The sequence below is a fragment of the Mauremys reevesii genome, linkage group 1 (assembly GCF_016161935.1).
Source record: "Mauremys reevesii isolate NIE-2019 linkage group 1, ASM1616193v1, whole genome shotgun sequence".
Taxonomy (NCBI): domain Eukaryota; kingdom Metazoa; phylum Chordata; order Testudines; family Geoemydidae; genus Mauremys; species Mauremys reevesii.
The window spans coordinates 335,532,647-335,559,558 of NC_052623.1; the positions used below are offsets into that span (position 1 = coordinate 335,532,647).

Consider the following 26,912-nt stretch of genomic DNA (forward strand, 5'->3'; position numbering starts at 1 on the left):
GCTCCAGCAGAAATTACTCTTTTTGAAAACTCTTGGCAAAATCCTTCCCTTCCTTGAAAAAAAACTCAGAAGGGGAAAAGTTAATATATGCAAGGGAATAGCAGCCTAGAAAATGTGATCCATTCACCCCTCTGGAAGGATGGCTTAGCAGCGGGTTCTAGATGGAACAGGCAGGAAGCATGGCCTTGAAATTGTACAAAACCAGAGAATCCATAAAGAATCTATGCCTCAAACATGCAGAAAGCTTCCTTCACATGCTGTCCTGGACCCTGTACATCCTGACAGCATTGCCACAGAGCCATTGTCTGCCCGCCTGCTGCTGTACACTACCACCATCTATAAGGGGTGCAGAAATTGGAGTGGAGGTTAATTCTGTAGGGTCAGGAATAAGTAATGCAACAATTTGCCCCATCGTTTATGGCTGATTTCTACGGGATCATACTACACGGAGTCAGCATTCCCTAACACCACTTTTTTCAGCCCATTCACTGCCCCAAAGAACCCTACATATTGTATTGTGTGTGCAGGGGCTTTAGCAAGATTGCTAGCATCTTGGAGGGGGGCAGCATGCAACGTAACAGCTGCCTTTTTTGTGTGTTACACTCATGTTTGGCTGGTATTTGTGTGCATTTGCTACTCCGTGAACCATGTGACAGAGGAGAGCACTTAGTTCTGTGTCCTGAAGGGTCATATCAGATTTTTGGAATCTTATGTAGTTAATCACAGAGCATAATGTCTGATGTAAACATATCATAGTAAACTTATATGCAAGTTACACTTATAATTACTTCTCCTGTCACACAGAAAACCTATTGTAAAGCCCAAGGAGTATCTTCACATTAGTACAAAGCCATTTTTAATTCCAGATGTTCACATGGATAGCTTTCTGGTTTTACAGAGTTTGAAACCGTTTTAATTTTTTTAAATATTTCAAACTTTAGAGAGATGAAGTTGAAGCTCCTTCTTGACCCTTTTAAACTATTATCATTCCTGGTTTGCATGAAAAAGCTGTCATGCATCTCAAAATTGCCCCAGTAATTTTAATTGCCTATAGTGACACCTACTGGTAAAGAGCCCTATTCTTAAAACATGGTCCACGATAGCAAGGACACCGTTTCACCTGCAGTATTTACATCCATTAGGCTGCCAATATGATACCTGGATTCTCTTTTATCACTGATTAGTCACGGCCTCCTGCTCTTAATCTTTTTCCCCTGTGGCTTCCTTCACTATCAGCTCAGTGAATGTAGTAACACATGGGGCCTGCCTGGCAGCTGCAGATGCTAGATAAAAACTGTGGAATATATTTTTTTCCAAGTGATGACATCTGGCTCATTGGTTGATTTGGCTCCCATCTGTGTTGCAGACTCTGTTGTTAATGGCTGTGGAATAGTCTCAGAGACTTGTTTTGGGCCAAACCCTTAAAGATTGGTTGGGCAGGCTGGTCCTCCTGCACATTTTCATCTTCCTAGTCTGTCTTCATGAGAACTACTAGTCATAAAAAAAGATTTTACAATAGAACTGTAATTTTTTTCAAATCTGTCACCAGCTAGTGTTTAACTACCCAAGCACTGTATTATACAGACATACAGGTCTGGTAGTGGCTTTCAAAACCAAGGCATGGGGCAGAGGGTCTACATTGGTTCACTTTTGGGCATATGGGATTAGATCCAGAATAAGACTCAGATGGACATAACCTTGCTAGTGTCATCCTAGTTCCTGTAGACATACAATACATAACACACACAACACACAGTTTGAGACAACTGAGCATGAGTACAAACTGTGGTTTAGAGAAGCCAAGAGACAGGAGTAGATGATTATGGTGATATTCATGCACAACTGTGCAAGTGAAATTTGTGCAGCACCTGCACTACATTATGCTTGGCTATAGTCCTACTCTTTGATTCTGAGCTCACTGGTAGCAGTGCAAATCAGGTGTACCTCCCATGAAGAGAATGGAGTTACACTGGTATGAAACCAGCGTGAGTGAGGATCAAGCCCTTGGTCTTTCACTTTCATAACCCACAAATTCACCCACTAAAATAAGTATATTTAAAATAATAAAGTAAAATGTTTAAATAAGTTATGTGAGTGCTTTTCAAAAGGCCTTTCATAAGCTCCCACACAAGCTAATTAGTCGTGGGGGGAGAGGCAAAGTATTGTCATGGATCAAAACTGGCTAAGAGACAGAAAGCAAAGAATAAGATTTTCATCATGTCAAAAGGTTAGCAGTAGGGCACCTCATGGTTTTTTACTACATCCCACTGTTGCTTAATATATTTATTAATGGTCTGGAAAAGGGAGTGGGGAAGAAATGAGTGGTGAGGTAACAACATTTACAGATGACACAAAGTTATTTAGGTTGGTCATGACCAGAGAGGACTGTGACGAATTTCGGGGAGACAGCCCAGGTCTACACTAGTGGGGGTGGACCTAAGATACGCAACTTCAGCTACGCAAATAATGTAGCTGAAGTCGGTGTATCTTAGGTTGACTTACCTGGCCGTGAGGACAGTGGCGAGTTGACCGCTGCTGCTCCCCCGTCGACTCCGCTTCCGCCTCTTGCGAGCTGGAGTTCCGGAGTCAATGGGGAGCGCAATTGGGGATCGATTTTATCGTGTCTACACTAGACGCGATAAATCAACTCCCAATAGATCGATCACTACCCGCTGAGTGAAGACCTGCCCCTAAATAAGCTATGCAAATGGGAAACATAACACCAAATCTAACATGACACCAGAATCCAATACTGATAACTGCAAAACAAAGCACATTGGAGAGGAAAAGTTAAACTGCCCTTTCACCATACAGGGTTCAAATCAACTGTAAACTCAAGAAAGGGACCGGGACATCAGTGTAGACAGCTCAGTGAAAACCTCTATTCAATATGTAATTGCAGTCAGAAAAGCTAACAAAATGGTAAGGTGAATAAGAAATGGGATGGAGAGTAATACTGAAAATGTTATAATGCCATCTTATACCTCAAGGGTGTGGCTTCACCTGGAATACTGTGTGCAGCACTGGTCATCTCATCTCAAAAAGGATATTGCAGAATGAGAGTGGGTGCAGAGAAGGGTGATGAGAATGATCAAGGGCATGGAAAAAAACTCTAATAGGAAGAGAGATTGAAAAGATTGGGATTATTTATTTTAGAAAGGAGATAATTAAAGGGGGACATTATAAAAGTATATAAAATAATGTATGGTCTAAGGAAAGTAGATTGGGAACTTCTGTTTTCTCTGCCTCATAATATTCAATTAAATTACAAGATGGGAAATTCAAAATTGATCAAAGGAAATATTTTTTCACAAAACATATCATTAACCTGTGGAACATGTTGCCACAGGACGTCATTGAGGCCAAACGCTTAAGATTCAAAAGGGGACTGGACATTTATAGGGATATCAGGAATATCCAGAGTTATCATAAATAATAATAAAAACTTTAGCAGGGATGTTAACCTCATACTTCAGGGTTTAAGCCAATCTCTAACTATTAGGGATCAAGATCAGAGCTAATGTGTGGAGCAGATTTTCCCACAAATATTACCCGATTCTTACACATTCATCTGAAGTCTCAGGGACTAGCTACTGTCAGGGAAAGGATACTGGAGTAGCTGGACCTTGGCTCTGAACTAGTATGGTAATTCCTGGGTTCCAGTCTGTGCATAAACACTGCACTAGGATTACTAGGATTTTAATTTTATTGCTAAAATTTCAAAAATAATAATAAATGTGTCTTTGTCTTTCTCCCATATCATTCTCTCAAGAGCTACCAAATCTCCACAAATGCAGTAGTAAGCAGCATCCTTCAAGAAAGCCCAGTATTATGCTGTTAGACAGTAGTTTCACAAGGAGAGAAGTCCAGGTGGTTTTATTGCCACAATAATGAAACCACATTAAACTGCTTCAGAATCATTTTTTTAATTCTATGAAAGTTTTTTCAATGTTAGTGAATAGATACATTTCATTGTACGAACAGTGCATTTGTTAAGCATGGTATCACCTGTCCACACAAATGCTGTTTGCTCTACAGACCCCACACTACTCCTTACTTGGGAAAAACTTCCATAGACCTAATAGGTTGTTGATTTTGATGGAAATTTTACCTAAATTAAGAAGCCCTGAATAGCGACCTAAATAAAAAATCTTCATGAGTTAGGGAAAGTAGAGTATCAGAGGGGTAGCCGTGTTAGTCTGGTTCTGTAGAAGCAACAAAGAATCCTGTGGCACCTTATAGACTAACAGACTATGATATGTTTTGTTTACACCTGCCCCCGGAAATTTCCACTGCTTGCATCCGAAGAAGTGGGTGTTCACCCACGAAAGCTCATGCTGCAAAACGTCTGTTAGTCTATAAGGTGCCACAGGATTCTTTGTTGCTTCTAGGGAAAGTAGAGTTGTTTATACTGCATTTGTGCTTTGACATTTCAACCACAACAACAAAAAACTAACAGTATTATATTTTTCTTGTAAGAACACTTTTTTATTTTTTTTTTCAACAGACTAGTTCAGTTTTATTTACAAATTGGAAGCAAAACAGCTGGTACTCTCTGCAACAAACCAAGAGCCAGGAATGAAGGTAATGTCCCTTTTCATTGGAAACTAGCTTTTAGCAGAGTTTTTGTTCATTGGACCTATTTTACAGAATTAATAAGATCATTACATAGTGTGACAAAGTTCCTCCCCTGCCTTGTTGGGTACTGCGCTTATTGGCGGATTTGCTCACCTCAGAGATTCACAGCAGCCCTCGGTTTGGCCACTTTTGCTAATGGCTCAAACCTACCGTTCACTCAGCTAACCTCATCACTGGCCAGCATGGGGAAAGGGGGGAGAACAATCTCCACCTAGTGGGTCGGGGGACAGGACAGGGACCTTCCCTTCTGGTGGGACCCACAGTCCGGGTCAACTCTTCTTGTATCCAATAGGGAGTTGGGGGGATGAGGAGAAACCAGGCCCACCCTCTACTCCGGGTTCCAGCCCAGGGCCCTGTGGATTGCAGCTCTGTACACTGTTTCCTGTAACAGCTGCATGACAGCTACAACTCCCTGGGCTACTTCCCCATGGCCTCCTCCCAACACCTTCTTTGTCCTTACTGCAGGACCTTCCTCCTGATGCCTGATGACACTTATACTTCTCAATCCTCCAGCAGCATGTCCTCTCACTCCCAGCTCCTTGCACGCCTCTTGCTCCCAGCAACTTGCACGCACCTCACTAACTGAAGTGAGGTCCTTTTTAAACCAGGTGCCCTGATTAGCCTGCCTGTTCTAATTGATTCTAGTAGCTTCTTAGCTGGCTCCAGGTATCCTAATTAGCCTGCCTGCCATAATTGGTTCCAGAAACTTCCTGATTGTTCTGGAACAGCCCATTATTTTACTCAGGGAAAAGGGACCTGCTTAATCTGGGGCTAATATATCTACCTTAGATCACTTTCCTGTAGCCCTCTGGCCTGACCCTGTCACAATAGTTAATACGAATCAACTAACTGTCCCCCTTTTATGAAGGGTACAGAAGTCTTTTTAAAATAAAAAACAAGCAATCTACTCCTAATTATTGTTCCACATTTTGAACTCCTATTTACCTCCAAGCCACACAAACCTGATGTTAACCTTATTATACGTTATTCGCCTCATGAATGCAGAATTATGAAACTGAATCTGAAGAAAATATTATTTAGGCCAAATAAATTAATCTTTCCCATCTGCTTGTACTCTTATTTTTCTTGTGTCCCTAGGTTGGTTGTTGTTGTTTTTTTGTTTTTTTGGTTTTTGGGGGGGGCAGGGAGAGGTGTGTGAAATTTGAGCTTTGTAAGAATGAGGGAGTTACTCAGAAGGCAGATCCTCAGCTGGTGTAAATTGATGTAGTTCCACGGGAGACACTAGAGCTGTGACAATTTATGCCAGATAAGAATCTGGCCATATGTGTTATAATTTTTATTGTGTAAGGGCAGCTGGGAACATTATGTAATTATTTTATTGGCATTACATGTAGATGAACTCAGCTTCCCATGGAAATGTAAGATACAGTGATAATCAGAGGTGTTTTTTAAAGCTAGCTTGGCCTGCATTGTTATGGTCCTATTCTGCCAGCTGAATTGGGTATGAAGCAGGGGGAGTGATGACTGCATGCTGTTTAAAAAATAACATTGAAAGTGAATCAAAATTAATTATTTGTGTATTTCCTGAATGCTTTCTAATTTTCCTCCCAGAGTGTAACAACAGGACCACAACATGATTTGCCAGTTGGTTCTACAGCAGTTTGAAAATATGTCTAGGCTTATGCATATGACTATGTACTGATTCCAAGTATAATTGTGTATGAGCTCAAATAATATACACTGTAGCAAATTACCTCTGCGTGGGTCTATACTCAGTACAAGGGCTAACCTCAATTCATATAGGGATGCTATCAGCACCACGGGGACACTGCCTGACAGGACAGGTACAGAAACAAACAACATCATTTCTGCACCATTCGAAAAACTTAATGTACAAAAGATCTTACTCCCCATGTGATTTGCATCCCACAGACAGTTCTCAGGCTTAGTATAATACTGGCAGTTTAAATGTAAATCTCTCTAAATCCTTGCACAGAGTTCTTGAAGCAATGAAAATAAAAATTCTGGCATAGTCTGGCATGTCTTAATAATCATAGTTGGTTTTAAAATCAGAAATATACAGTTTTCGTTTAGGCAGAAAACCAATAATGAAAGAGATGAAGAAGGATGATCCAGTGGTCAGGGCACTGGGTTAAGCTGTGGGAGACCCACATTCAAGTCCCAATTCCATAGACTTCCACCGTGACCTTGGGCAAGTCACTTAACCTCTCTGTGCCTCAATTCCCTATCATGAAAATGGGGTTAATAAAGCTACCTCATAGGGATGTTATGAAGATAAATTCAGGCTAAGATTTAGTCATGGGTATTTTTGGTAAAAGTCATGGACAGGTCACGGGCAATAAATAAAAATTCATGGCCTGTGACCTGTCCATGGCTTTTACCAAAAATACCCCTAACTAAATCTCTACTTCTGGGGCCCTGCTGCTCCGGGACCACTGCTGCTTGGGCGGTCCCCAGGGCACCCCCAGGACTGCTGCTTGGGTGCTCCCTGGACCCAGCCACACCGGCCTCTGCTCGGGCGATCCCCGGAGCCAGCTGCATGGGGCTGCCCGAGCAGCAGCCAGTGCGGCTGGCCCCGGGGACTGCCCGAGCAGTTGGCCCCAGGGCCAGTCCAGCAATGGCTGGTGTGACTGGCTCTGTAGCGGCCCCAAGACCCTTGCTCAGGCACTCCCCGGGGCTGCCCCCAGGGCTGCTGCTCTAGCAGTCTGCAGGACAGCTGCCCGGGGCCACCCAAGCAGCGGCCAGTGCAGATGGCACCAGGACCACCCGAGCAGCTCGCCCAGGGTTGCTCCAGCAGCGGCCAATGTGGCTGGCTCTGGGGCACCCAAGTAGCTGGCCCTGGAGTCAGCCGCACCAGCTGCTGCGGAAGTTACAGAGGTCACGGAAAGTCACGGAATCCATGACTTCTGCGACCTCAGTGAGAGAATCACAGCCTTAAAATAAATGCATGAGAGATTGTGAATCACTCTGAGGTCTAATGATAAGAAAGTTACATTATTATCATATAAGTATTCTAAAAAAAGTGTGACCCCAGTTGAAAGTCTAGCTAAAAGTGTTTGTTAACATTGGGGCTTGAGTCAGCTCTCATTTACACTGTATAATTTATTCAGCTAAGAAGTTAAAGAGGGTGAGAAAATTAGAATAAAATAGGAATATGGAGGGAGGGCCTGATTCTCCCTTTATATACACTGGTCTAAATCAAGAGTAAATCCATTAGGTTAAATGGAATTTCCCAGTTTAAATTGAGGGTAAGTGAAATGAGAAGCAAGACAAGGAAGTTCATTACCTTCTACACAGGAGAGCCTCTTTCTCCTCTCACTGCAGTTTGATACCATTGACGTCAGTGGACTTCCTGATATATACCAGTATAAATAAGATCAGAATCAGGGCCAGAGTCTCTTTTCATACATTACATTCACAGGGCTTGATACTCTTCACACTTACAATGGTGTAAGTCAAGAGTAAATCTATTGACGTCGATGGAGTTACAGCAGTGTAAAACAGATGTGAGAGAAGAATCAAACCCGGAGTATCTTAGTGGTGTTTCTTTCATTCACCTATATGATAGGCAGTGCCAATAAATGACTTCTGTCCCCCATGGCTCTACTGTATTCTAATATCTACCATAGTAAATCTAAGATAATGGAGATAATGTAACTTTTAAGGATGTCGTGTATATATAGTAAGGGTGAAATCACAGTCAGGCACCATCTTCAGAAAGGACTGGGTTTATAGCCTGCAAAAACATATCCTCTTAGTGACCCAAACAAGCCACAAGATTAATTATATGAAATAGATATTAAATGTATTAAAATATGTGAGTCAAATCCTTCCCACAGTTTCAGTGGTGCAATCTCTCTAGCTTCAGTGGGGCTGTACCTGTATAACCAAAGGGAGAATCTGGCCCTGTCAGATGCAAGCAAAATATGACAACCAGTAATCCTGACAACAGTAATAACATGCTGCCAACAAAGGGCTCTCTTCACAAAAAATTATGTGCTACATGAAAAAAACAAACCATTTGCCCATGTCATGTAGTGTACATTAAACTGATATGGGGATTTGGCTGAATAAGGACTGAAGGATTGGCCTTATTTTTTCTGTGTGGTTTAAATAAATGATTTTGTTCATTTTTAATACAGGGCTTGTAGTTCAGTACACAAATAACAATGGAATAACCTGGCATTTGCTGCGAGAGCTCGATTACATGTCTTACTTAGAACCACAGATTGTTTCAATAGATCTACCCCGTGAAGCTAAAACATCTGCAACTGCTTTCCGATGGTGGCAACCCCAACATGGTAACCAATGCTTTACTAAAAATTTAATAAGCAGCTTTCCAATAAAACAAACATCTAGCCTTCCAGTGCTTGGAAATAAGGTTAAGAGCTGTGGACATTTTATTTTAGGAAAAACAAACTAAAAATGTATTATGCCTTTACAGCTACCACAGGACAGTTTTGGCTCTTGGCCTATTCATAGCTTACTGCTAAACAAGGCTTTTCTCAGTCATAATATTATTATTGTTGTTGTTATTGTTTATATAGCACCATAAATGTGCATCATGCTTTACAGAGCAAATAACTGCACAGTTCCTACACCAAACGGTTCACACTCTAAGTTTCAATCAAACTTTATGATTGATAACAGACATGAGGGAATGAGAAAAGGAAGGCAGCCCAAGTAAGCTTATATGGTTACTTAGATGTGCTCTTCATCATCTTGATGTATGTTTTGCCTACAATTTATAAGCTGAAGTTAGTTGTCATTTTTCAGTAGTAGGACATCCAGTATGAGAGTGTAGAGAGAAATGGATTGATGGGATTGTTGGGCTGGCTCAGGCAAGAAGACGAGAACAGAGATGAGGTAGGGAGAAGGTGAAGAACAACTCCATGAATATCATCTGCACAAGGGGTTTTCAACCTTTTCCTCACCACAGCTCCCTTTTCCAGACCAGAACCCCCATCTTAACTAGTCAGGACCCCCTTCCCATTTAGCAATAGAAAGGGCAGGTTGAGAAGCCCAATCTGCATAACAGAGGCTCAGGGAGTACTTCATTTAAAAAGAGGAAAAGATTATGATGGCACTAGTATTCCAGCTTGAAAACTAAAGAGGAGGAAATGTCTGTGTTCCTCAGAAATAGTGCCACCAAGAGGTGGTGGATTATGTCTTGAGTAATTTGTCAGGTATGGTTAGCAAGAAGATTTTAATTGATTGAACTGTATCCTCACAAAAAGGTGGTATTGGAATTGTGAAACAATTAAGCTAGTCTGCATGAATAGTACAGACATGATTAAATATCTTACTGGGGCTCCACTAACCTCCCTGTCTTTCTGTTTGTAGGGAAACTTTCAGCACAGTGGGCCTTGGATGATGTCCTTATAGGAATGAATGACAGCTCTCAGACTGGTTTTCAAGATAAATTTGATGGATCTGCGGATTTACAAGCAAGTTGGTACAGGATCCAAGGGGGTCAAGTAGATATTGACTGTCTATCTATGGATACAGCTCTGATGTTCAGTGAAGATACTGGTATGTGAGTCTAAAGGAAGGTCTGAATGGGCCTATTTTTTAGGCTACAGGGGGCTTAGGTCTTTATAGGATCCATTTAAAAAATGGAGGATAGCTGTATAATAGTCTGTTGGGGAAAGGAGAAATGCTTTCAGGCTATAAAGTAGAAAATGCTGAGCCCAAGGAAAAAGCAAACATTACATAATATTAAAACATTACATAATAAGAAAGTATTTTTGTTCTCTTTTCTTAGGAAAACCTCGTTATGCTGAGACTTGGGATTTCCATGTGTCAGCCTCCACTTTCCTGCAGTTTGAGCTAAGCATGGGCTGCAGTAAGCCATTCAGCGATTCCCATGGCATTCACTTGCAGTATTCCTTAAATAATGGAAGAGACTGGCACCTGGTGACTGAAGAGTGTGTTCCTCCAAGCATAGGTTGTCAGCATTACACTGAGAGTTCAATTTACAGATCAGAAAGATTCCAGAACTGGAAGCGAATTACTGTCTACCTTCCACTTGCAACCATGTGAGAATTGTTGTGTTGGCTATATATCAAAATATAGGCTTTTCTGAACTAATCTGAACAAATATGCCTCAGCTTGGGAATTTTCTGATTATTTCTTAATTAAATATGAAATGTGTCAGAAAATAAATACATCATCCCTATAAACTGCACTTTAGAATATTTCAACAGATATAATATGAGCTGCGAGAGTCTGTGAAAGTATCAAATTTAGCTAAGTCAATTCCTGAGTCTTGCCTCTGACCTAACCAGAACAAGGGCTGTAAATCTACTATGGGGTTTTAAAGATTCACCAATGAAGTGTCAGAAATTAATGCACTCACACATTTCAGAAGAAAAACACCTTAAAATAAAGGCATTTTGCCATGTGCACAGATAGATAAAATGCCATTTCAGACCAAGATTTATGCACTTACACTTTTACAATGATAAGACCCCACATGTCCTTCCTTTGTCAGATTTAATTAAGCCATCATCACATCAGTATAGGAATGATAAAATTTATATCTTACATAGCATAACCACATAACACCCACTAAGGCAGAATTAATTGTGACATTAAAGAAAATCAGAATGTGCTTCTGCTGAACCTGCGAACCTCAGCCTCTCTGACTGGGAAAAAAATTCCATTTTTAGGAAGAATTAAAACCCTGCTCCTTAATATGAATAAGATACAGTTGTAACCAAACATGGCAGATGTGCTGAGTTCTGCTTTCTTAATGAACCCATTCTCCAAGTTTAGGAATATCATTAAACTGTGTAATGCTAAGTATTAACACACTAATGATAATAATACTTAGCATTACACATCTTAGTGCTTTACCTCACCAAAACTCTCTACAAGTATTAACTAATTAAGCCTCGCACCCTTATGGTAAATGCTGTTACTCCCTTTTACAGAAAAAAAAACCAGGTACATAGTAGTTAGTATGACATATCCAAGGTCACACAGGAAGTCAACATCAGAATGGAGGCTAGAACTCAACTCATGGCTCCAAATCCCACTACGCAGTCCACTACACCATGCCTCCGTTCCCAAATAGTCTTCTTCATACATTGGGCCCTATCCTGATCCTATTGAAGTTAATGGGATTTTTGCATTCAGTGGTATAGTATGCAATGCGTTCCAGTCCACTGCATGTTACCTGCCTGAACAAATCCAAGATCATCTAACCAACAGCATCTTTGTTTAGATTTTTAAACTTTTTTCCTCCAGCTAACCATAATGTACTGCAGGATGAGCAATAGTTATAGAAATATATATTTTCATTCCTTCTTCCTTACATGATACTGGAGAAGATCTTTCATCTGCCTTCTGATTCTAATGAAATTATGATTTTTTTAAAACCCTGACAATACACAGGACCCAATTCTGCTTCCGTGTCAATGGGCACAGGATAGGGCTCTCTATCTTCTGAATTTTAGCTTGACATATCATAGTTTAAAACAAACTGATTCATACAGATAAACTCCTAGCTGCATTGAAAAGTTATTTGTGTGTGCAACAAGCTATTGAATACTAATGTATTTAATGCCTCTTGCTCAACTACATTGTGTTAAATGGTGCACACATCTGAACCATAAATCTAAGCAATGAATTCAGCATCATACATGTCCCATTGCAAAGTACTATAAATAAATAAATAAATAAATTAAATAAATAAAGTAAATTAATGGAGATATCCTATCTCCTAGAACTGGAAGGGACCTTGAAAGGTCATTGAGTCCAGCCACCTGCCTTCACTAGCAGGACCAAAGTACTGATTTTACCCCAGATCCCTAAGTGGCCCCCTCAAGGATTAAGCTCACAACCCTAGGTTAAGCAGGCCAATTCTCAAACCACTGAGCTATCCCTCCCCCCCCAACTATGTGTACAGTATTGAAAAATGGAGACTCAGAGAGTTAGATATTGAAGAGAAATAGACACAATAATCCTAAAATCCTTAATCAGTTTTCATTTAGGCTATACTCCTGTTAGTCAGTTAGAATTTTGCCTGAGAAGGACTCCAGAATAGCGTTCAGTTTCAGCTGGAATACATTTAAGATATTTCTATTGCCTTTCCCAAATGCAGACTAGAATGCCATTTTTTGAACTGAGGTCTGTTTTTTCTGTTTTGCTAGCTCTCCCAGAACACGTTTCAGATGGATTCAATATGATTACACTCCTGGAGCAGATTCTTGGGCTATAGATAATGTAGTCTTGGCTACAGGATGTCCCTGGATGTGCTCTGGCCATGGAATCTGTGACTCAGGCCACTGTGTGTAAGTAGACAAACCTGACATCATGTGCTGTTTTCATAGTAAAGTTGTATTTTTATTACCCCAGATAGATAATCCCTTTTTCCACCAATATGTTGTCAGGTGTGACAGAGGCTTTGGAGGTCCGTACTGTGTCCCTGTTGCGCCTCTGCCTTCTGTTCTGAAAGATGACTTCAACGGTAACTTGCATCCTGATCTTTGGCCTGAAGTCTATGGTGCCGAGAGGGGAAACCTGAACAGTGACACAATCAAATCTGGAACCACTCTCATTTTTAAAGGGGTTAGATATTATTTATATTTAAACATTTAATAAAATATCAATACTCTTAATAATAGCAAGTATATTTTCCTTTCTTTGTTTCCTGCAAATGATTATTTTAATAATTTTAGACAAGAGGTTATTTTTCACCTTTGATACTATTTTCTGGCCCGAGTTATATTCACTGTGTTCAGCACGTTTCCTTTTTTGAACATTTAACATATTATTTTTCCAATTTCTACTTTAGCTTCTGCTGTCATTTCTAACAAAGCTGAAAGCTGAAAATAAAACTCCATGATTGAGATTTTTCCAAGCCAATTATAGGGTTTGGGCACATAACTCCCATAATTGGCTTGAAAAAATTAATGGGAGTTGTGTCTAAATCCCCTTCTAGTTTTGTAAATCCCATTGCTAATTTTATAAATCTCAACCTACATGTTTATTTTTGCAAATTTTGTATGATGTGGATTATTTAGCATTATTTTATATTTATTTATGTGTTTAATGTATATTTTTTAATTTTATTTTGATGAAGATAGATAGATAGATAGATAGATAGATAGATAGATAGATTAAAAAATCAAATATGTAAGACAGAATAGAGCTTACTTTCCAAACCTTGCACTTCCTTTATAACCTTAAGATATGTCTTTGTTCGCACAAGCACTCTAGTTTTGAGCTGACATGCAAGCCATTTGCAGTTAGAGTGCAAATCCACAGCTATGTTGTCATACCATTAGTTTAATGCGTCTCAAAAATAAAGTGTAAATATTAATTTAGGTGTAATCAATGAAATCTTTAAAAATATTTCTTTGCACAACTTCTGTTCCTTTCCAGTTAAGCAACTTCAGATAATCAAAATCACATTAAGAATATTAACTGTCCTAAACCTGGATAGATACTTCTTGAAGAAATACCTGAGGAAGGAAACCCTAGAAGAGGGGAAAAATCTGTGAGGAACCCCATGCAGAGTCTGGGTTTGCCAAATCCCTGCCAAATGAGCAGTGGTTCTGCTCCCCAGATCCACGCAAAGTCAGGGCCATCCACTTAGGGCTTGTCTAGATGAACAATTAGTTCACAGCAAACTGGGGTGTGAATGTACCTGAAACTAGCCTGCTGTGGACTAATGTCCAGGTGGATCCTGCTGACACATATTAACACTATGTTAATGTGCTTTGATCTATTCCCATTTTAAAAGGGTTGTGTTACAATATTTACCTCCTTTGTAAAGCCCTTTGGGATCTATATAAAAGCTTAATGGTGGTGACAATGTTGTTGTTAATATGCCAGTAGTCCCACAAAGCTCCAGCAAACAGTCAGAGCTGAGTATTATAGCAGTTGAACAGAAAGACCTAAAAGAGAATATGGGTTCAGACTAGAACAGGTGCAGAGAAAGGCTACCAGGATGATCAGGGGAATGGAGAGCCTATCTTATGAGTGGAGGCTAAAAGAGCTTGGATTGTTTAAGCTTGCAAATCAACGGCTGAGTATGGATCTGACTCCTCTTTATAAATACATCAGGGAGGTATTAGGGTCTGTAGGTGGAGAAGAGCAATTTAAACTAAAGTACAATTGTGGCACAAGAACAAATGGTTATAAAATGGCCATGAATAAATTTAGGCTGAAAATTAGAAGAGCCACCAGAGGAATGAGGTTCTGGAACAGTGTTCCAGTAGGAGTAGTCAGGGCAAGCAACCTAAAATAGATCTTAATAAATTTATAAATGGGATTATATGATGAGTTTGCCTGCAATAGGAGACTGGATTCGATGACCAAGGAGGTCCTTTTCAGACCTGTGTCCTATGGATACAAGGATGTAACAATCTGATTGTACTGTACGCCCTATCACCAGTACAAGCATCCTTTAGCAAAACTTGACAATGTGATTTAAAATTCAATTGCTTGCTTTTTGGTTTCTGCAGCCATCTGTCTCCCACAATTCTGGACATCTGGGCTGCTCTCCTCTTTCTGCAGCTCACAGAGGAAGAGTTTTGTTGCTGCATGGTCTGGCCAAACTCCCTCTGTTCCTGCGTGGTGACAGACTCTGTGCCTCTGCAGCAGCAGGCGGTGATGGTTCTTTTGCTTCCGTTCTTCCTCCTCCTATTTTAACTTTTCTGCCTATTTTTTTGGGCAGTGGGGAGCAGCACTCTCCCTCCTTGACATTCCTCCTCCTCCCTGGGTCTGTCAACCTTTTTGGGGTTTAAGGCTCCCTGAGCCTCCCCTGCAGCATCTTCCTGCTAGCTCCTCTGCCCCTTACAGGCATGGCAGAGCAGCCAAGAAAGCACCAGGTCAAAGCCAAGTGGTGCTCTACGTGAGGCAGCTTTGCCAGACTCAGCAGATGGTGAGGTGTGCCCAGCCTGCTCCCAGCCTTTTGTCCCTAACTCTGTTAGATCCTGGGTTGGACAGGCAGGTGGGGTCTCCTACCCACAGAGGCAGCTGTGACTCTAAATGGGAAAAATGGACTGGGAACCCCAGTGCAGAGCAGGGAGAGGCTCCAAAAGCAAGGAGGGCCCTGACCACTTGACTCACGAGATAAGTCCCATGGGACCCCCGTAAAACAAAGAGGGGAGGTTGCAGGGCCACAAATCTCCCTCTCCTCCTCCCAGTCTTACAATGGATCCTGAGTGCCCTGGGGAAAGAAGCAGGGTTTGTAATCAGCCTTCCAGCAGGGAGGGCTCTGACAATGAGTTCCCTCTCCCGATCCCAGGGGAAGTGAGACAGTCCTCTCAAAAGGACTCTAGGTCGTAAGGAAGGCAAGCCACAAAAGGCATCACCAAGCCACAGCAGAGCTCCTACACTCTCAAAGCACACTAAAAAGATTTAAAAACAAAAGGCTAAAAAGGGGAAAGAAAAGGCACACAAAAAACCAGAAGATAAGAATCTTCTGACTCCTCTTTCTCTTCCTCCTTCCCCTCCCCCACTGAGGAAGGTGAGCTGTCTGGCTGTGAAACCTGAGCATGCTCTTGAGAGTAAACCTCAAAGTAAATTTCTCCTCTCAAAATCCTCCCCTGAGGCTGCAATAGCCCTTCACTCCTCCTTCAAGGAAGCGATGAGGGATTAATGGAACAAGCCTGATCAGGGCAAGCATGTTAACAAGAGCAAACTCCAGGCTCTATAACATTCAAGTACCAAAGGGCTCTATTGCTGAGATACCAAAGGGTGACACGCTGTAGCGACCTTCCCCAGGAATATGTTTATTCCTTAAGAGGGGGAGATCGATCCTAAGGAACCCATGGATAGAAAGATGAAGGCCACTCTCAAAAAGGGCTTTGAAGCCTCTTCTGTCACCCTCTGAGCATCCCTGGCAGCTACCTGCTTTGAAGGAGCATCTCCTTCCTGGCTGGAAGATCTCAAAGCCCTTAAAGACAGAGATCACCCTGACTTTGGCTCCACTTTAAAGAAATTCTCCCTAGCAACGATGTTTGTAGCTGACACCTCAGTGGATGCAATGAGGTCCTCACCTCGAGCCATGGCTTCCAGCTCAGTAGCCAGGCACCCACTATGGCGCCAATCCTGGAAAGTGGATACTCACTGTAAGCAGGTTCTATGCTCAGCCAAGTTTACATGATCCCTCCTTTTTGGAGAAAAGTTGGTTACGATGATGGTTGACAGTGCAGCAAATCCAAACTGTCTCTCCTTTCACCACTAAGTGCCCTCAGGAGGTGATATAGACCAGCCTTTACTGTCAGAGTTCCTTCTTTCACTCCTCATCCTCACAGAGGTAGAAGCAAAGGGACACTAGATTCCTCAGTGGAAAACAGTGGATTCAAAGTCGGGGGGGGGGGGTGGAAGTCCAAATGGAGCTCTACCTCCATCCCAAAATCCACGTTATGACAAAGATCACATAGGCCTCCATCCAGAGTTGAAGTTAGGGAGCAGGATTTTCCATTTCCTAGAGGAATGGGTTGCATCAACTCCAGACAAGTGCTTCAGGAAAATAGTAAGCCAGAGATACTCCCTCAAGCAGTGGGCTCCACCCGTTCCATTCTTCCTCCAGTCACCCAGTTCCCATGACCCCAGAAAACACAATCTGATCCAGAACAAAATATTTCATCATCTGGATATGGGAGTGAAAGAGAGAAGAAAGAAGAAGAAAAGTTATCTGGGTTCTGCTCCATCATCTTCACTGTATAGAAGTACGTGTATCGGAGCCATTCTTAACCTCAAAAGATCGACAAGTGGATGAAGAAAATGAAGGTTTGGATGTAAACCGTGGCCTCTACAGTTTCATTCCTGACCCAGGGGGAGTTCTTGATTTCAGTAGTTCTAGTGGACACATTTCCATATCCTCCTCAGAAAGTGCAACTGCAAACATCTGAGGTTTGCCTACAGCAGGAAACATTAGCAGTACCAAACATTCCCATTTAGCCTGTCCTCAGCCCCAGGGTTGTTACAAAGATGGTGGTGGTGATAATAGCCAGACTCAGATTGCAGAGAACTGACCAGTAACCATGTCTGGATGACATTGTGATCAGTGCTCTATCACAGTCAGCAGCGCACAGGGCCACATCTTGGACATTGAATCTCCTTCAGGAGCATGGCTTCATCGTCAGTAACAAGAAAAGTTCCCTGGTTCAATCCAGGAATGTATTTCCTTGCTCCAGAGCCACAGGAGGCCCACCCTAATACTATGCCTCCAACTCCTAAGACTTCTTTGCATGGGCACAGTCACACATCAGATGTCTTCAAGCTTTCTTTCTGAAGGTGTGAGACCACGCCCTGTAAGGCATCAAAGATCAAGGACAGGTTCTGACAGTATTCAACTCCTTATATTGCTGGTCAGCCCAAGACAATGTCCACAAAGGCATGCCCATCGCTCTTCCAGATCCTTTAGTCCTCACAATTGACGCTCACCTGGAGACCCAAACAGCTCAGGGCCTGTGGAGCCAGGAGAAAAAGGCTCCCAGGATAAACCATCTAGAGCTGAAAGTAATTAAGTTAGCTCTGTGAAGGTTCCAGCCTACCCTGAAGGGGATCAGTGCCCTGTTTCAATCAGACAGTACTACTATGGTTATATATTTAAACAACCCTGAATTCAGCACTATACGCAGAATCAGTGGAAATAATAAGGTGGGCAGAACAGTGCCTCCTTTCCCTGAGACGGATTCACATCAAAGGGGACCTGAACTAACAGACAGACTGGCTCAGCAGGTGCAGGGTCAAAACTCTGATTGGAGCCTGAATCAGGAGGTTTTTGATCTCCTAGTTCAGACTGTCAACCTCTCTCCAACCAGCCTGTTCTCAGATTGTACAAACACAAGAAGGCCAAAATACTTCACAATGGAGGCAGACCCTAGATCCCTGGGAATAGATGCCTTATCGCACAGCTGGCTGCAGGGCCTACTCTATACATTTCAACTTTCAACTTTCAACTACTGGAGAAGGTGGTCCTGAAAATAAAAAGAGAACAGGTAATAGTAAATACTGAAAACTCCTCACTGACCGAGGAGACCTTGGATCTCAGACCTAATGGAGCCCCAACTCCAACTTCCATGGAGACCAGACATCCTCTTGCAAGGCCCTCTTCTTCATCCAGACCCAAAATGACTTCAACAGCCTGCCTATTGAGAGGGAAGCTCTAGAAAGTCTTGATCTATCTCCCACAGTTATTAAGACATTGCTTTCGCCTAGGAGAGCACTAAAAGCATACTCCTCTCTCTGGCCCAGATTCAACAACTGGTGCCAAGAGCACAGTGCAAATCCCAGAAATCCAGGAATTCCAACCATTCCAGACTTCCTCCAAGAAAGCATAGACCAAGGCCTTCAGCCCAGTACCATTGCGTGTCAGGTGTCTGCTTTTATTAGTGTGCTATTCACAGGGTCCTCCAGCTCCCTGGCAGACAATCCACAGCTAGCCAGACGTCTTCAAGCAGTTTGATTAGCCGGACCAGTTGTCAGGCCACTCTTCAAAAAATGGGACCTTCATGTAGTTTTGTGGTCCATGGCAATCCATGCCTTCAAACCTCTAACTTCAGTATTGGCCTTTTATTTATCCATTAAGACTTGTTTCTTAGTAGCTGTCAGTTCCACCAGGAATGTATCAGAGCTGGCGGCCTTATCTATAGAGGAACATTACTGCGTGTTACACAAAAACAAGGTGGTGTTCAGGACCTTTCTTCCTAATGTAAAATCCTCCTTGCACACTTGCCAAGAGTTTGTGCTTCCTTCGTTCAGTCCAACTAGAAAGGTGTGGCATCTTTGATGTCAAGAGAACATCTCAAGCATACAGAATCCATAAGAAGATTGGGCTCTCTATTCATGTCCTTCCACCCCAAATGCCAGGGACTCAGAACTTCCAAGTCCTCCATCACAAAATGATGTGTAATTAGACTGTGTAATGTGGAAGCCTACAGATCATCAGAGGTTCCTGTCCCAGAAGGGCTCAAGGTGCATTCTACGACATCCTTAACAACATCATGGGTGGAACAAACACGTGCATCCACTTTAGAAATTTGCAAAGCGCTCATTGGTCTACAGCTAACACCTTCATTAAGAGCTGCAAAGTGGAGCTTCTGTTTTCTGGAGAAGCCTCCTTTGCAAGGGAGGTGCTTCAGAAATGATATGGACTTTTGAGAGAGCTCGCAAAAAGTGGGGTACTTCTTTCCTATGATACTTGTTTCATAACCCACCCTGCATCTGTTCACTAATCGTAACTTTCCAGACATCAAGAATTATGGGAGATGTTGGGTTGCAGAATGGAAAATTTCTTGGTGTTAATTTCCTTTCTGCTAGCAACATCTCCCGTAATTTGACCCACCCTGAATGGCTTAAGAGTCAAGGGTCAGATATTAAATGGATTCATTACCATATGACCATCTTCCTTGATCTAATATACATAATCATTTCATTTTTTCTGGAATATGTGGTGTTAATGATGTTATGCAAGTTTTAGAGCTTGGGAATAACTCATCTGGTAGCAAGCAAGAGCAGAGGCAGTGTGACCAGATCATGCAGCACCAAAAGGCTGATCTGCCTCTGTGAGCTGCAGAGAGAGGCAAGCAGGGCTGGCTCCAGCTTTTTTGCCACCCCAAGCGGCAAAGTGGGGGGCAGATGGGGAGAACCGCAATCGGCAGCACTTTGGTGACAGCCCTACTGTGCCGCTTCAGTCTTCGGCGCCAATTCGGCGGCGTGTCCTTTGCTCCGAGAGGGACTGAGGGATCTGCCGCCAAATTGCCACTGAAGACCTGGACATGCCGCCCCTTTCCATTGGCTGCCCAAAGCACTTGCTTCCTTTGCTGGTGCCTGGAACCGGCCCTGCAGGCAAGCAATCCAGACATCCAGAATTGTGGGTGATGGTGCTAGCAAAAAGGAAATTATCAGTAAGAAATTGTCCATTCTCTCTCTATTTCTGTTTTTTTCCTGGCATTCTTCCCTCCATGCCGCTTTTACCCTATCTATCACAATTAAATATTGCTTAGTGATTTCTTGAGTTTTTGTGAAATATTAGGATCATCATTGATCCATGCTATGTTATTCTTCTCACATTGTGCTGTTTAAAGTGAGATCGTATTAAAATATGCTACTATGAAATGGAAAGTTCAAGATCAGTGTAAACTCTATTTAGAATATGCAGAAAACAGCTATAATAATGCAGACTGTATAATGCAGCTTACTGTCAAGAGTTAGATATTTCTGTAAAAGTATATATGAATTCTGGAAAAATTGTTTTATCAGTTCTGTTTCTTGATTTTTAACTGAGCCTTTACAGTACTTATTTAGAACTATGTAGCAAGACTGAAATATAGACACGCTAATGTAACATATGGGAAACAGTAATTTTCTATGTATGTTCTGTATTTACAGGAAGGGCTGAGAATGCTTGTTTCAAGAGATCTAGATTGTACAAATACTATATACATCCAGTTTTCATTTAAATTTATAGCAAAAGGTAGGTTCACTATTTATTTGTGGGTTTTTTCAGTAGTTTTACTCATATATTATAACATTACAGAGAAGTATGTGGGTTTAAATTTACAAAATTAATTTAAATGGCCATTAGTTAATGCTAAATAACATTGAAACTTTTATGAGATTTTTTATCATGCTCATTTTAATACCAAATAGGTTCACCATACTTATTCTAACTAAGAAGAAACATCAAACTAATGATAGGTGTGCTGTTATCTTTACTCTTATTAAAGCTATCACCCCTTCTGTTCCTACTTCCTTTATCCAGGGGTTTATAACTTGGCCTTAAAATGAAATCCAAGCTCTAGCTCGTTATGTCACATGCAGTCTCAACCAAGAGACTTGTGCTGCCCAGAAACATGCCATTTTTGAGTACTCTCTAGATGCATAAAAGAAAAATTATAATTTAAAGATTTTTGGAATTTCATAGGTCAAAATTATTGGAAATGGTTTTTAGCAACTGATTAATTAATAAAATGATCTCTATACTGGATGATTTAGGGGATTAGTAACAAACTGTGGAGATTTCATGTGCTCATTGCTGATTTAAATGTAAGCCAGCTTGACAGAGATCAAAAGTTGCCACCATCTGACATCAAGTTGACATAATATAAATGAGCATAGGAATTATGTTTAATACAATGTGAAGAATAATCAGTGTTCACCAGAAATAACAAGCACCAAACAGTTTATCTAATATAGGTATGATCAAGCTGGTGATGCAGTCTGATCCTCATTTCCAAATTACCTGACTTTTTTTTTTTTGCTTGTGTCATAACATCATTAAGAAAAGGAGGTATGTGTGTGCGGACCACAGGAGGTGCATGAGGCCCCAGTAACTTATGTGGAGTTCCACACAGGCACAGGGGACAACTTGCACAGAGCTTGCATTCCTGCTATTCCTGTGGATGCAAAATTCCTATTAGCTTACTAGGGAGTTGCATGGAGCTAAGGGCTGCACAATTGCACCCAAGTTACTAGTTTCTTTGCCAAAGAACAATGCCAAAATAGTTCGGAGCCACATTGGTTATTTTTTAAACAAAAGTCTTATGTCAATTTCTGTTTGGGCAATTTAAAAAAAAAATTCATGTGGATTCAGTTTGGATCCTTCCAGTCTGTCATTTAATAATATAATTGGCTGCTTGCTCCTATTATTAAACATCTTTATGGAGATAAGAGGATAACTATTATGACCATGCCCAAATAGCACATGTTAAAAGCAAAATCTTGGCTGATGACTTCTTGTTTTTCAAAATTACCCCTTCAAAAATAATAATAAAAAGGATATGACCATTGCCAAGGTGATTGAAAGTGCAGCTCAGTATACTTATCATTCCAATAAGCATTCATACTCAAAACATTATGGGTCAGATTCTGAAGCAGGGCTGTATACTCCCTGTAAGATCTACTTTTGGAGCAATGTGCTAGTCAGCATTAGTAAGAGTTTCAGAATCTGACCCTATGTTAATAACTAGGTATTACAGAGAGTTTTTTAAGTTCGGTAACATAGGACAGAAAACCCAATAATAATGGGGGATTTCAACATCCTCTTATTGACTGGGAACATGTCACCTCAGGATGGGATGCAGACAGAAGCGGCGCCAGGGTTTTTGCCGCCCTAGGCAGCAGCGCTCCTCTGAGCATTCGGTGGCGGGGGGTCCTTCTGCTCTGCGTCTTCGGGGCACTTCGGCGGCAGGTCCTGGAGTGAGTGAAGGACCCGCTGCCAAATTTCCACCAAAGACCTGGAGTGGAAGGACCCCCCTCCCGCTGCCGAATTGCCGCCAAGGGCGGCAAAATGCCACCCCGCAAATTCTGCCGCCCTAGGCAACCACCTAGGGTCGCCTAGTGGAAGCGCCAGCCCTCGATGCAGAGATAACATTGCTAGACATTATTAATGACTGCTTCTTGGAGCAGTTTGTCCTGGAACACACAAGGGGAGAGGTACAGGATCTGGTCCAAGAGATGAATATAGTGTACCCACTTGGTAATAGTGACCACAATGTAATTAAATTTAACATCCTTGTACGGGGGGGGGGGGGGGAATTCCAAAGAAACCCATCACTGTAGCATTTAACTTGCAAAAAGGGGAACTACGCAAAAATGAGAAGACTAGTAAAACAGAAATTAGAAGTCCCAAGAGTGAAATGGCTACAAGCTGCATGAAAACTTTTTAAAAGCACGGTAATAGAGGCTCAAACTGTATGTATACCCCAAATAAAAAAACAACAGTAAGAGGACCAAAAACCCCATCATCCTATCCAAACAACAGAATAAAAAAGGCAGTTAGAGACCAAAAATATCTTTTTAAAATTGGAAGTCAAATCCTAGTGAGGAAAATAGAAAGAAGTATAAACTCTGGCAAGTCAAGTGTAAAAGTATAATTCGGCAGGCCAAAAAAGAATTTGAAAAGTAACTAGCAAAAGACACAAAAACTAACTGCAAATTTTTTTGTAAGTACATGAGACACAGGAAGCCTGCCAAACAATCAGTAGGGTCACAGGATGATCAAGGTGCTAAAGAAGCACTCCAGGAAGACAATGCCATTGCAGAGAAGCTAAATGAATTCTTTGCATCATCTTCATTGCAGAGAATGAGAGGGAGATTCCCACATCTGAGCCATTCTTTCTAGGTGACAGATCTGAGGAACTGTCCCAGATTGAGGTATCAAAAGAGGAGGTTTTGGAACAAATTGATAAATTAAACAGTAATTAGTCCCCAGGACCAGATGATATTCGCCCAAGAGTTTTGCAGGACCTCAAATACAAAACTGCAGAACTACTAACTGTGGTATGTAACATATCACCTAAATCAGCCTCTGTACAAAATGACTGCTGATATCTAATGTAATACCAAGTTTTAAAAAAGGCTCCAGAGATAAGCCTAAATTTAGTACCAGGCAAATTCGTTGAATCTATAGTAAAGAACAGAATTATCCAACACATAGATGTAAAAGCAGCAAAGAGTCCTGTGGCACCTTATAGACTAACAGACGTATTGGAGCATGAGCTTTCATGGGTGATGCATCCGACGAAGTGGGTATTCACCCACGAAAGCTCATGCTCCAATACGTCTGTTAGTCTATAAGGTGCCACAGGACTCTTTGCTGCTTTTACAGATCCAGACTAACACGGCTACCCCTCTGATACCCAACACATAGATGAACATGATATGTTGGGGAAGAGGCAACATGACTTTTGTAAAGGGAAATCATGCCTCAGCAATTTGTTAGAATTCTTTGGGGAGTCAACAAACGTGGACAAGGATGATCCAGTGGATATAGTATATTTGGACTTTCAGAAAGCCTTTGACAAGGTCCCTTACCAAAGACTCTTAAGCAAAGTAAGCAGTCCTGGGATAGGAGGGAAGGTCCTCTTCTGAATCAGTAACTGCTTAAAAGACAGGAAACAAAGGGTGGGAATAAATGGCAGGGCCGCCCAGAGGGGGCAAGGGGGGGTGCCCCCCCCCCCGGCTCGCAGGGGGCCCCAGAGAAGAGAGGCCTCTCCTCCCGCCGCCCCTCCTGGCTCCTCAGCGCCTCAGCGCAGCCCGAGTCCGGCCCGCCCCCCCCCCCCCCCCCCCGGGGCCGGGTGGTGGAGGGGGGGCTGGGGGGCCGGGGGGGCCCCATGGCCCCCGCCCCGCTCAGGCGCCGAGGGGGGGGGGGGGGGCTGCCCCGCCTGCTGCTCCCCCCCCCCCCCCCCCTCACCTCGGAGCGGGGCGCGCGGAGCCCCCCCCGCCCCGGGGGTCGGGGGGGGGGCGGGCGGGGCCGAGCTCGCGCGCGGCCCAGGCGCCGCCGGCGCGGGGGGGGGGGCCGCGGCCGGGGACGCGCGCCCCCGGCGGGACCCGCCACCCCGGCCCCCCCCACCGGCCGGGCCGGGGCCGCGGGGGGCGGGCGCGGCGGGCGGGGCGCGGGCGGGCGCTGGGGGGCGGCGGGGCCCCGGCGGGCCGCCCACTTCGGGCGGGCCCGGCCCCCCGCTGCCCCCCCCCCCGCCCCGGCCTCCTCTGGCCCTGATAAATGGTCAATTTTCACAATAGAGAGAGATAAATAGCAGGGTCCTCAATTATCTGTACTGGGTCTGGTGCTGTTCAACATATTCATAAATGACCTGGAAAAGGGGGTAAACAGTGAGGTGGCATAGTTAGCAGATGATTCAAATGTATACAAGATAGTTAAGTACAAAGCAGACTGTGAAGAGTTACAAAGGGATCTCACAAACCTGGGTAACTGGGCAACAAAATGGCAGATGAAATTCAATGTTGATAAATGCAAAGTAATGTACATTTGAAAACGTAATCCCAACTATGCGTACAAAATAGTAGGAGTCTAAATTTACAGTTACCGCTCAAGAAAGATAGCTTGGAGTCATCATGGATTCTTTTCTGACAACATCTGCTCAATGTGCAGCAGCAGTCAAAAAAGCTAACACAATGTTAGGAGCCGTTAGGAAATGGCTAGATAATAAGACAGAAAATATCATAATACCACTATATAAATCCAGAGTATGCCCACACCTTGAATACTGCACGCAGTTCTGGTCATGCCATCTCAAAAAAAACCCCCATATAATATCATTGGGAAAAATACAGAGAAGGGCAACAAAAATGATTAGGGGTATGAAACAGCCTCCATTTGAGGAAAGATTAAAAAAACTGGAACTGTTCAACCTGGAAAAGAGATGACTGAGGAGAGAAATGACAGAGGTCTATAAAATCATGAATGGTGTGGAAAAAGCAAATAAGGAAATGTTATTTACCCCTTTAGATAACATAGGAACCAGAGGTCATGCAATGAAATTCACAGGCAGCAGGTTACGAACAAACATAAGAAAGTATTTCTTCACACAACACACAGTCAACATGGGGAACTCATTGCCAGGGGATGTTGTGAAGGCCAAAACTATAACTTGGTTCAAAAAAGAATTAGATAAGTTCCTAAAGGATAGATCCATCAATGGCTATTAGCCAAGATGCTCTGGGTGTCTCTAAACCTCTCATTGCCAGAAGCTGGAACTGGAAGATAGGGAGTGGATCACTCAATAAATTGCCCTGTTCTGTTCACTACCTCTAAAACATCTGGTACAAGCCACTCTCAGGAGACAGTGCTAGTTGAATCATTGGTCTGACCCATTGTGGCCATTCTTATGTTCTTATGAAGGAAGGAGGGTCTTGTGTTTAAGGGTCAGGTCTGGTAGTCAAAAGCCTTGAGTTTTACTCTTGGTTCAGCCACAGAATTTCTGGTCTAGATTGAAGGTGCAAAGCATTATTATTTTTTCATTAAGACTTATAAGTAAATACCTACAGATCATTCAATCAGTAAAACAACTCACATGAATAAAGTTGCTGACATGAGTGCTTGTAGGATTAGCTTGTAAATTCTTGAGGATGAGGACTGTCTGCCCAAAAGGTGTGGATGTTGTGGGTACTACTGTAACACAGGTGATAATACTGTGATTCTGTATTGATATAATTTGTGATACTATAAACAAATATTGATTTGCTGAAAAATGGTGGTTGTTTTGTAGGAAAGGAAATGGTTTGCCTGAAATAAAAAGTGATAACGCTGAGATTGCTTTGGGTCTAAATAAATTAACTATTATTTTGTATATCATTAATATTCATGCAAATGTAACCCTTACATCAGTAGCATTTTCCAGAGTCCCATCCAGTTGAATGCTTAGGAGGATGCATACGTACAGTATGTGTATTGCCTGCCAACAGTTACAATTGTTATAAAAAAAACAGTGATGCATAGTGTAAAAATTTGTAATAAAAGTATGAGTAACCTAATTACATTAAATATGAATATATGTTTATAAAGTAGTGTTTCTTGCAAATCA

General features: G+C 42.3%; 1 protein-coding gene across 2 annotated transcripts in view; it reads left to right on the top strand.

Annotated features, from left to right (window-relative positions):
* RELN (reelin) overlaps window positions 1–26,912 on the top strand; it is a 444,047-nt gene that overhangs the window by 351,682 nt on the left and 65,453 nt on the right. For both annotated transcript variants that reach the window (XM_039517535.1, XM_039517540.1), the window contains exons 31-37: window positions 4,508–4,584; window positions 8,763–8,921; window positions 9,964–10,152; window positions 10,385–10,658; window positions 12,777–12,917; window positions 13,017–13,194; window positions 20,977–21,061. In XM_039517535.1, the coding sequence (XP_039373469.1) occupies window positions 4,508–4,584; window positions 8,763–8,921; window positions 9,964–10,152; window positions 10,385–10,658; window positions 12,777–12,917; window positions 13,017–13,194; window positions 20,977–21,061 (1,103 nt within the window). The remainder of the gene's footprint in view (window positions 1–4,507; window positions 4,585–8,762; window positions 8,922–9,963; window positions 10,153–10,384; window positions 10,659–12,776; window positions 12,918–13,016; window positions 13,195–20,976; window positions 21,062–26,912) is intronic.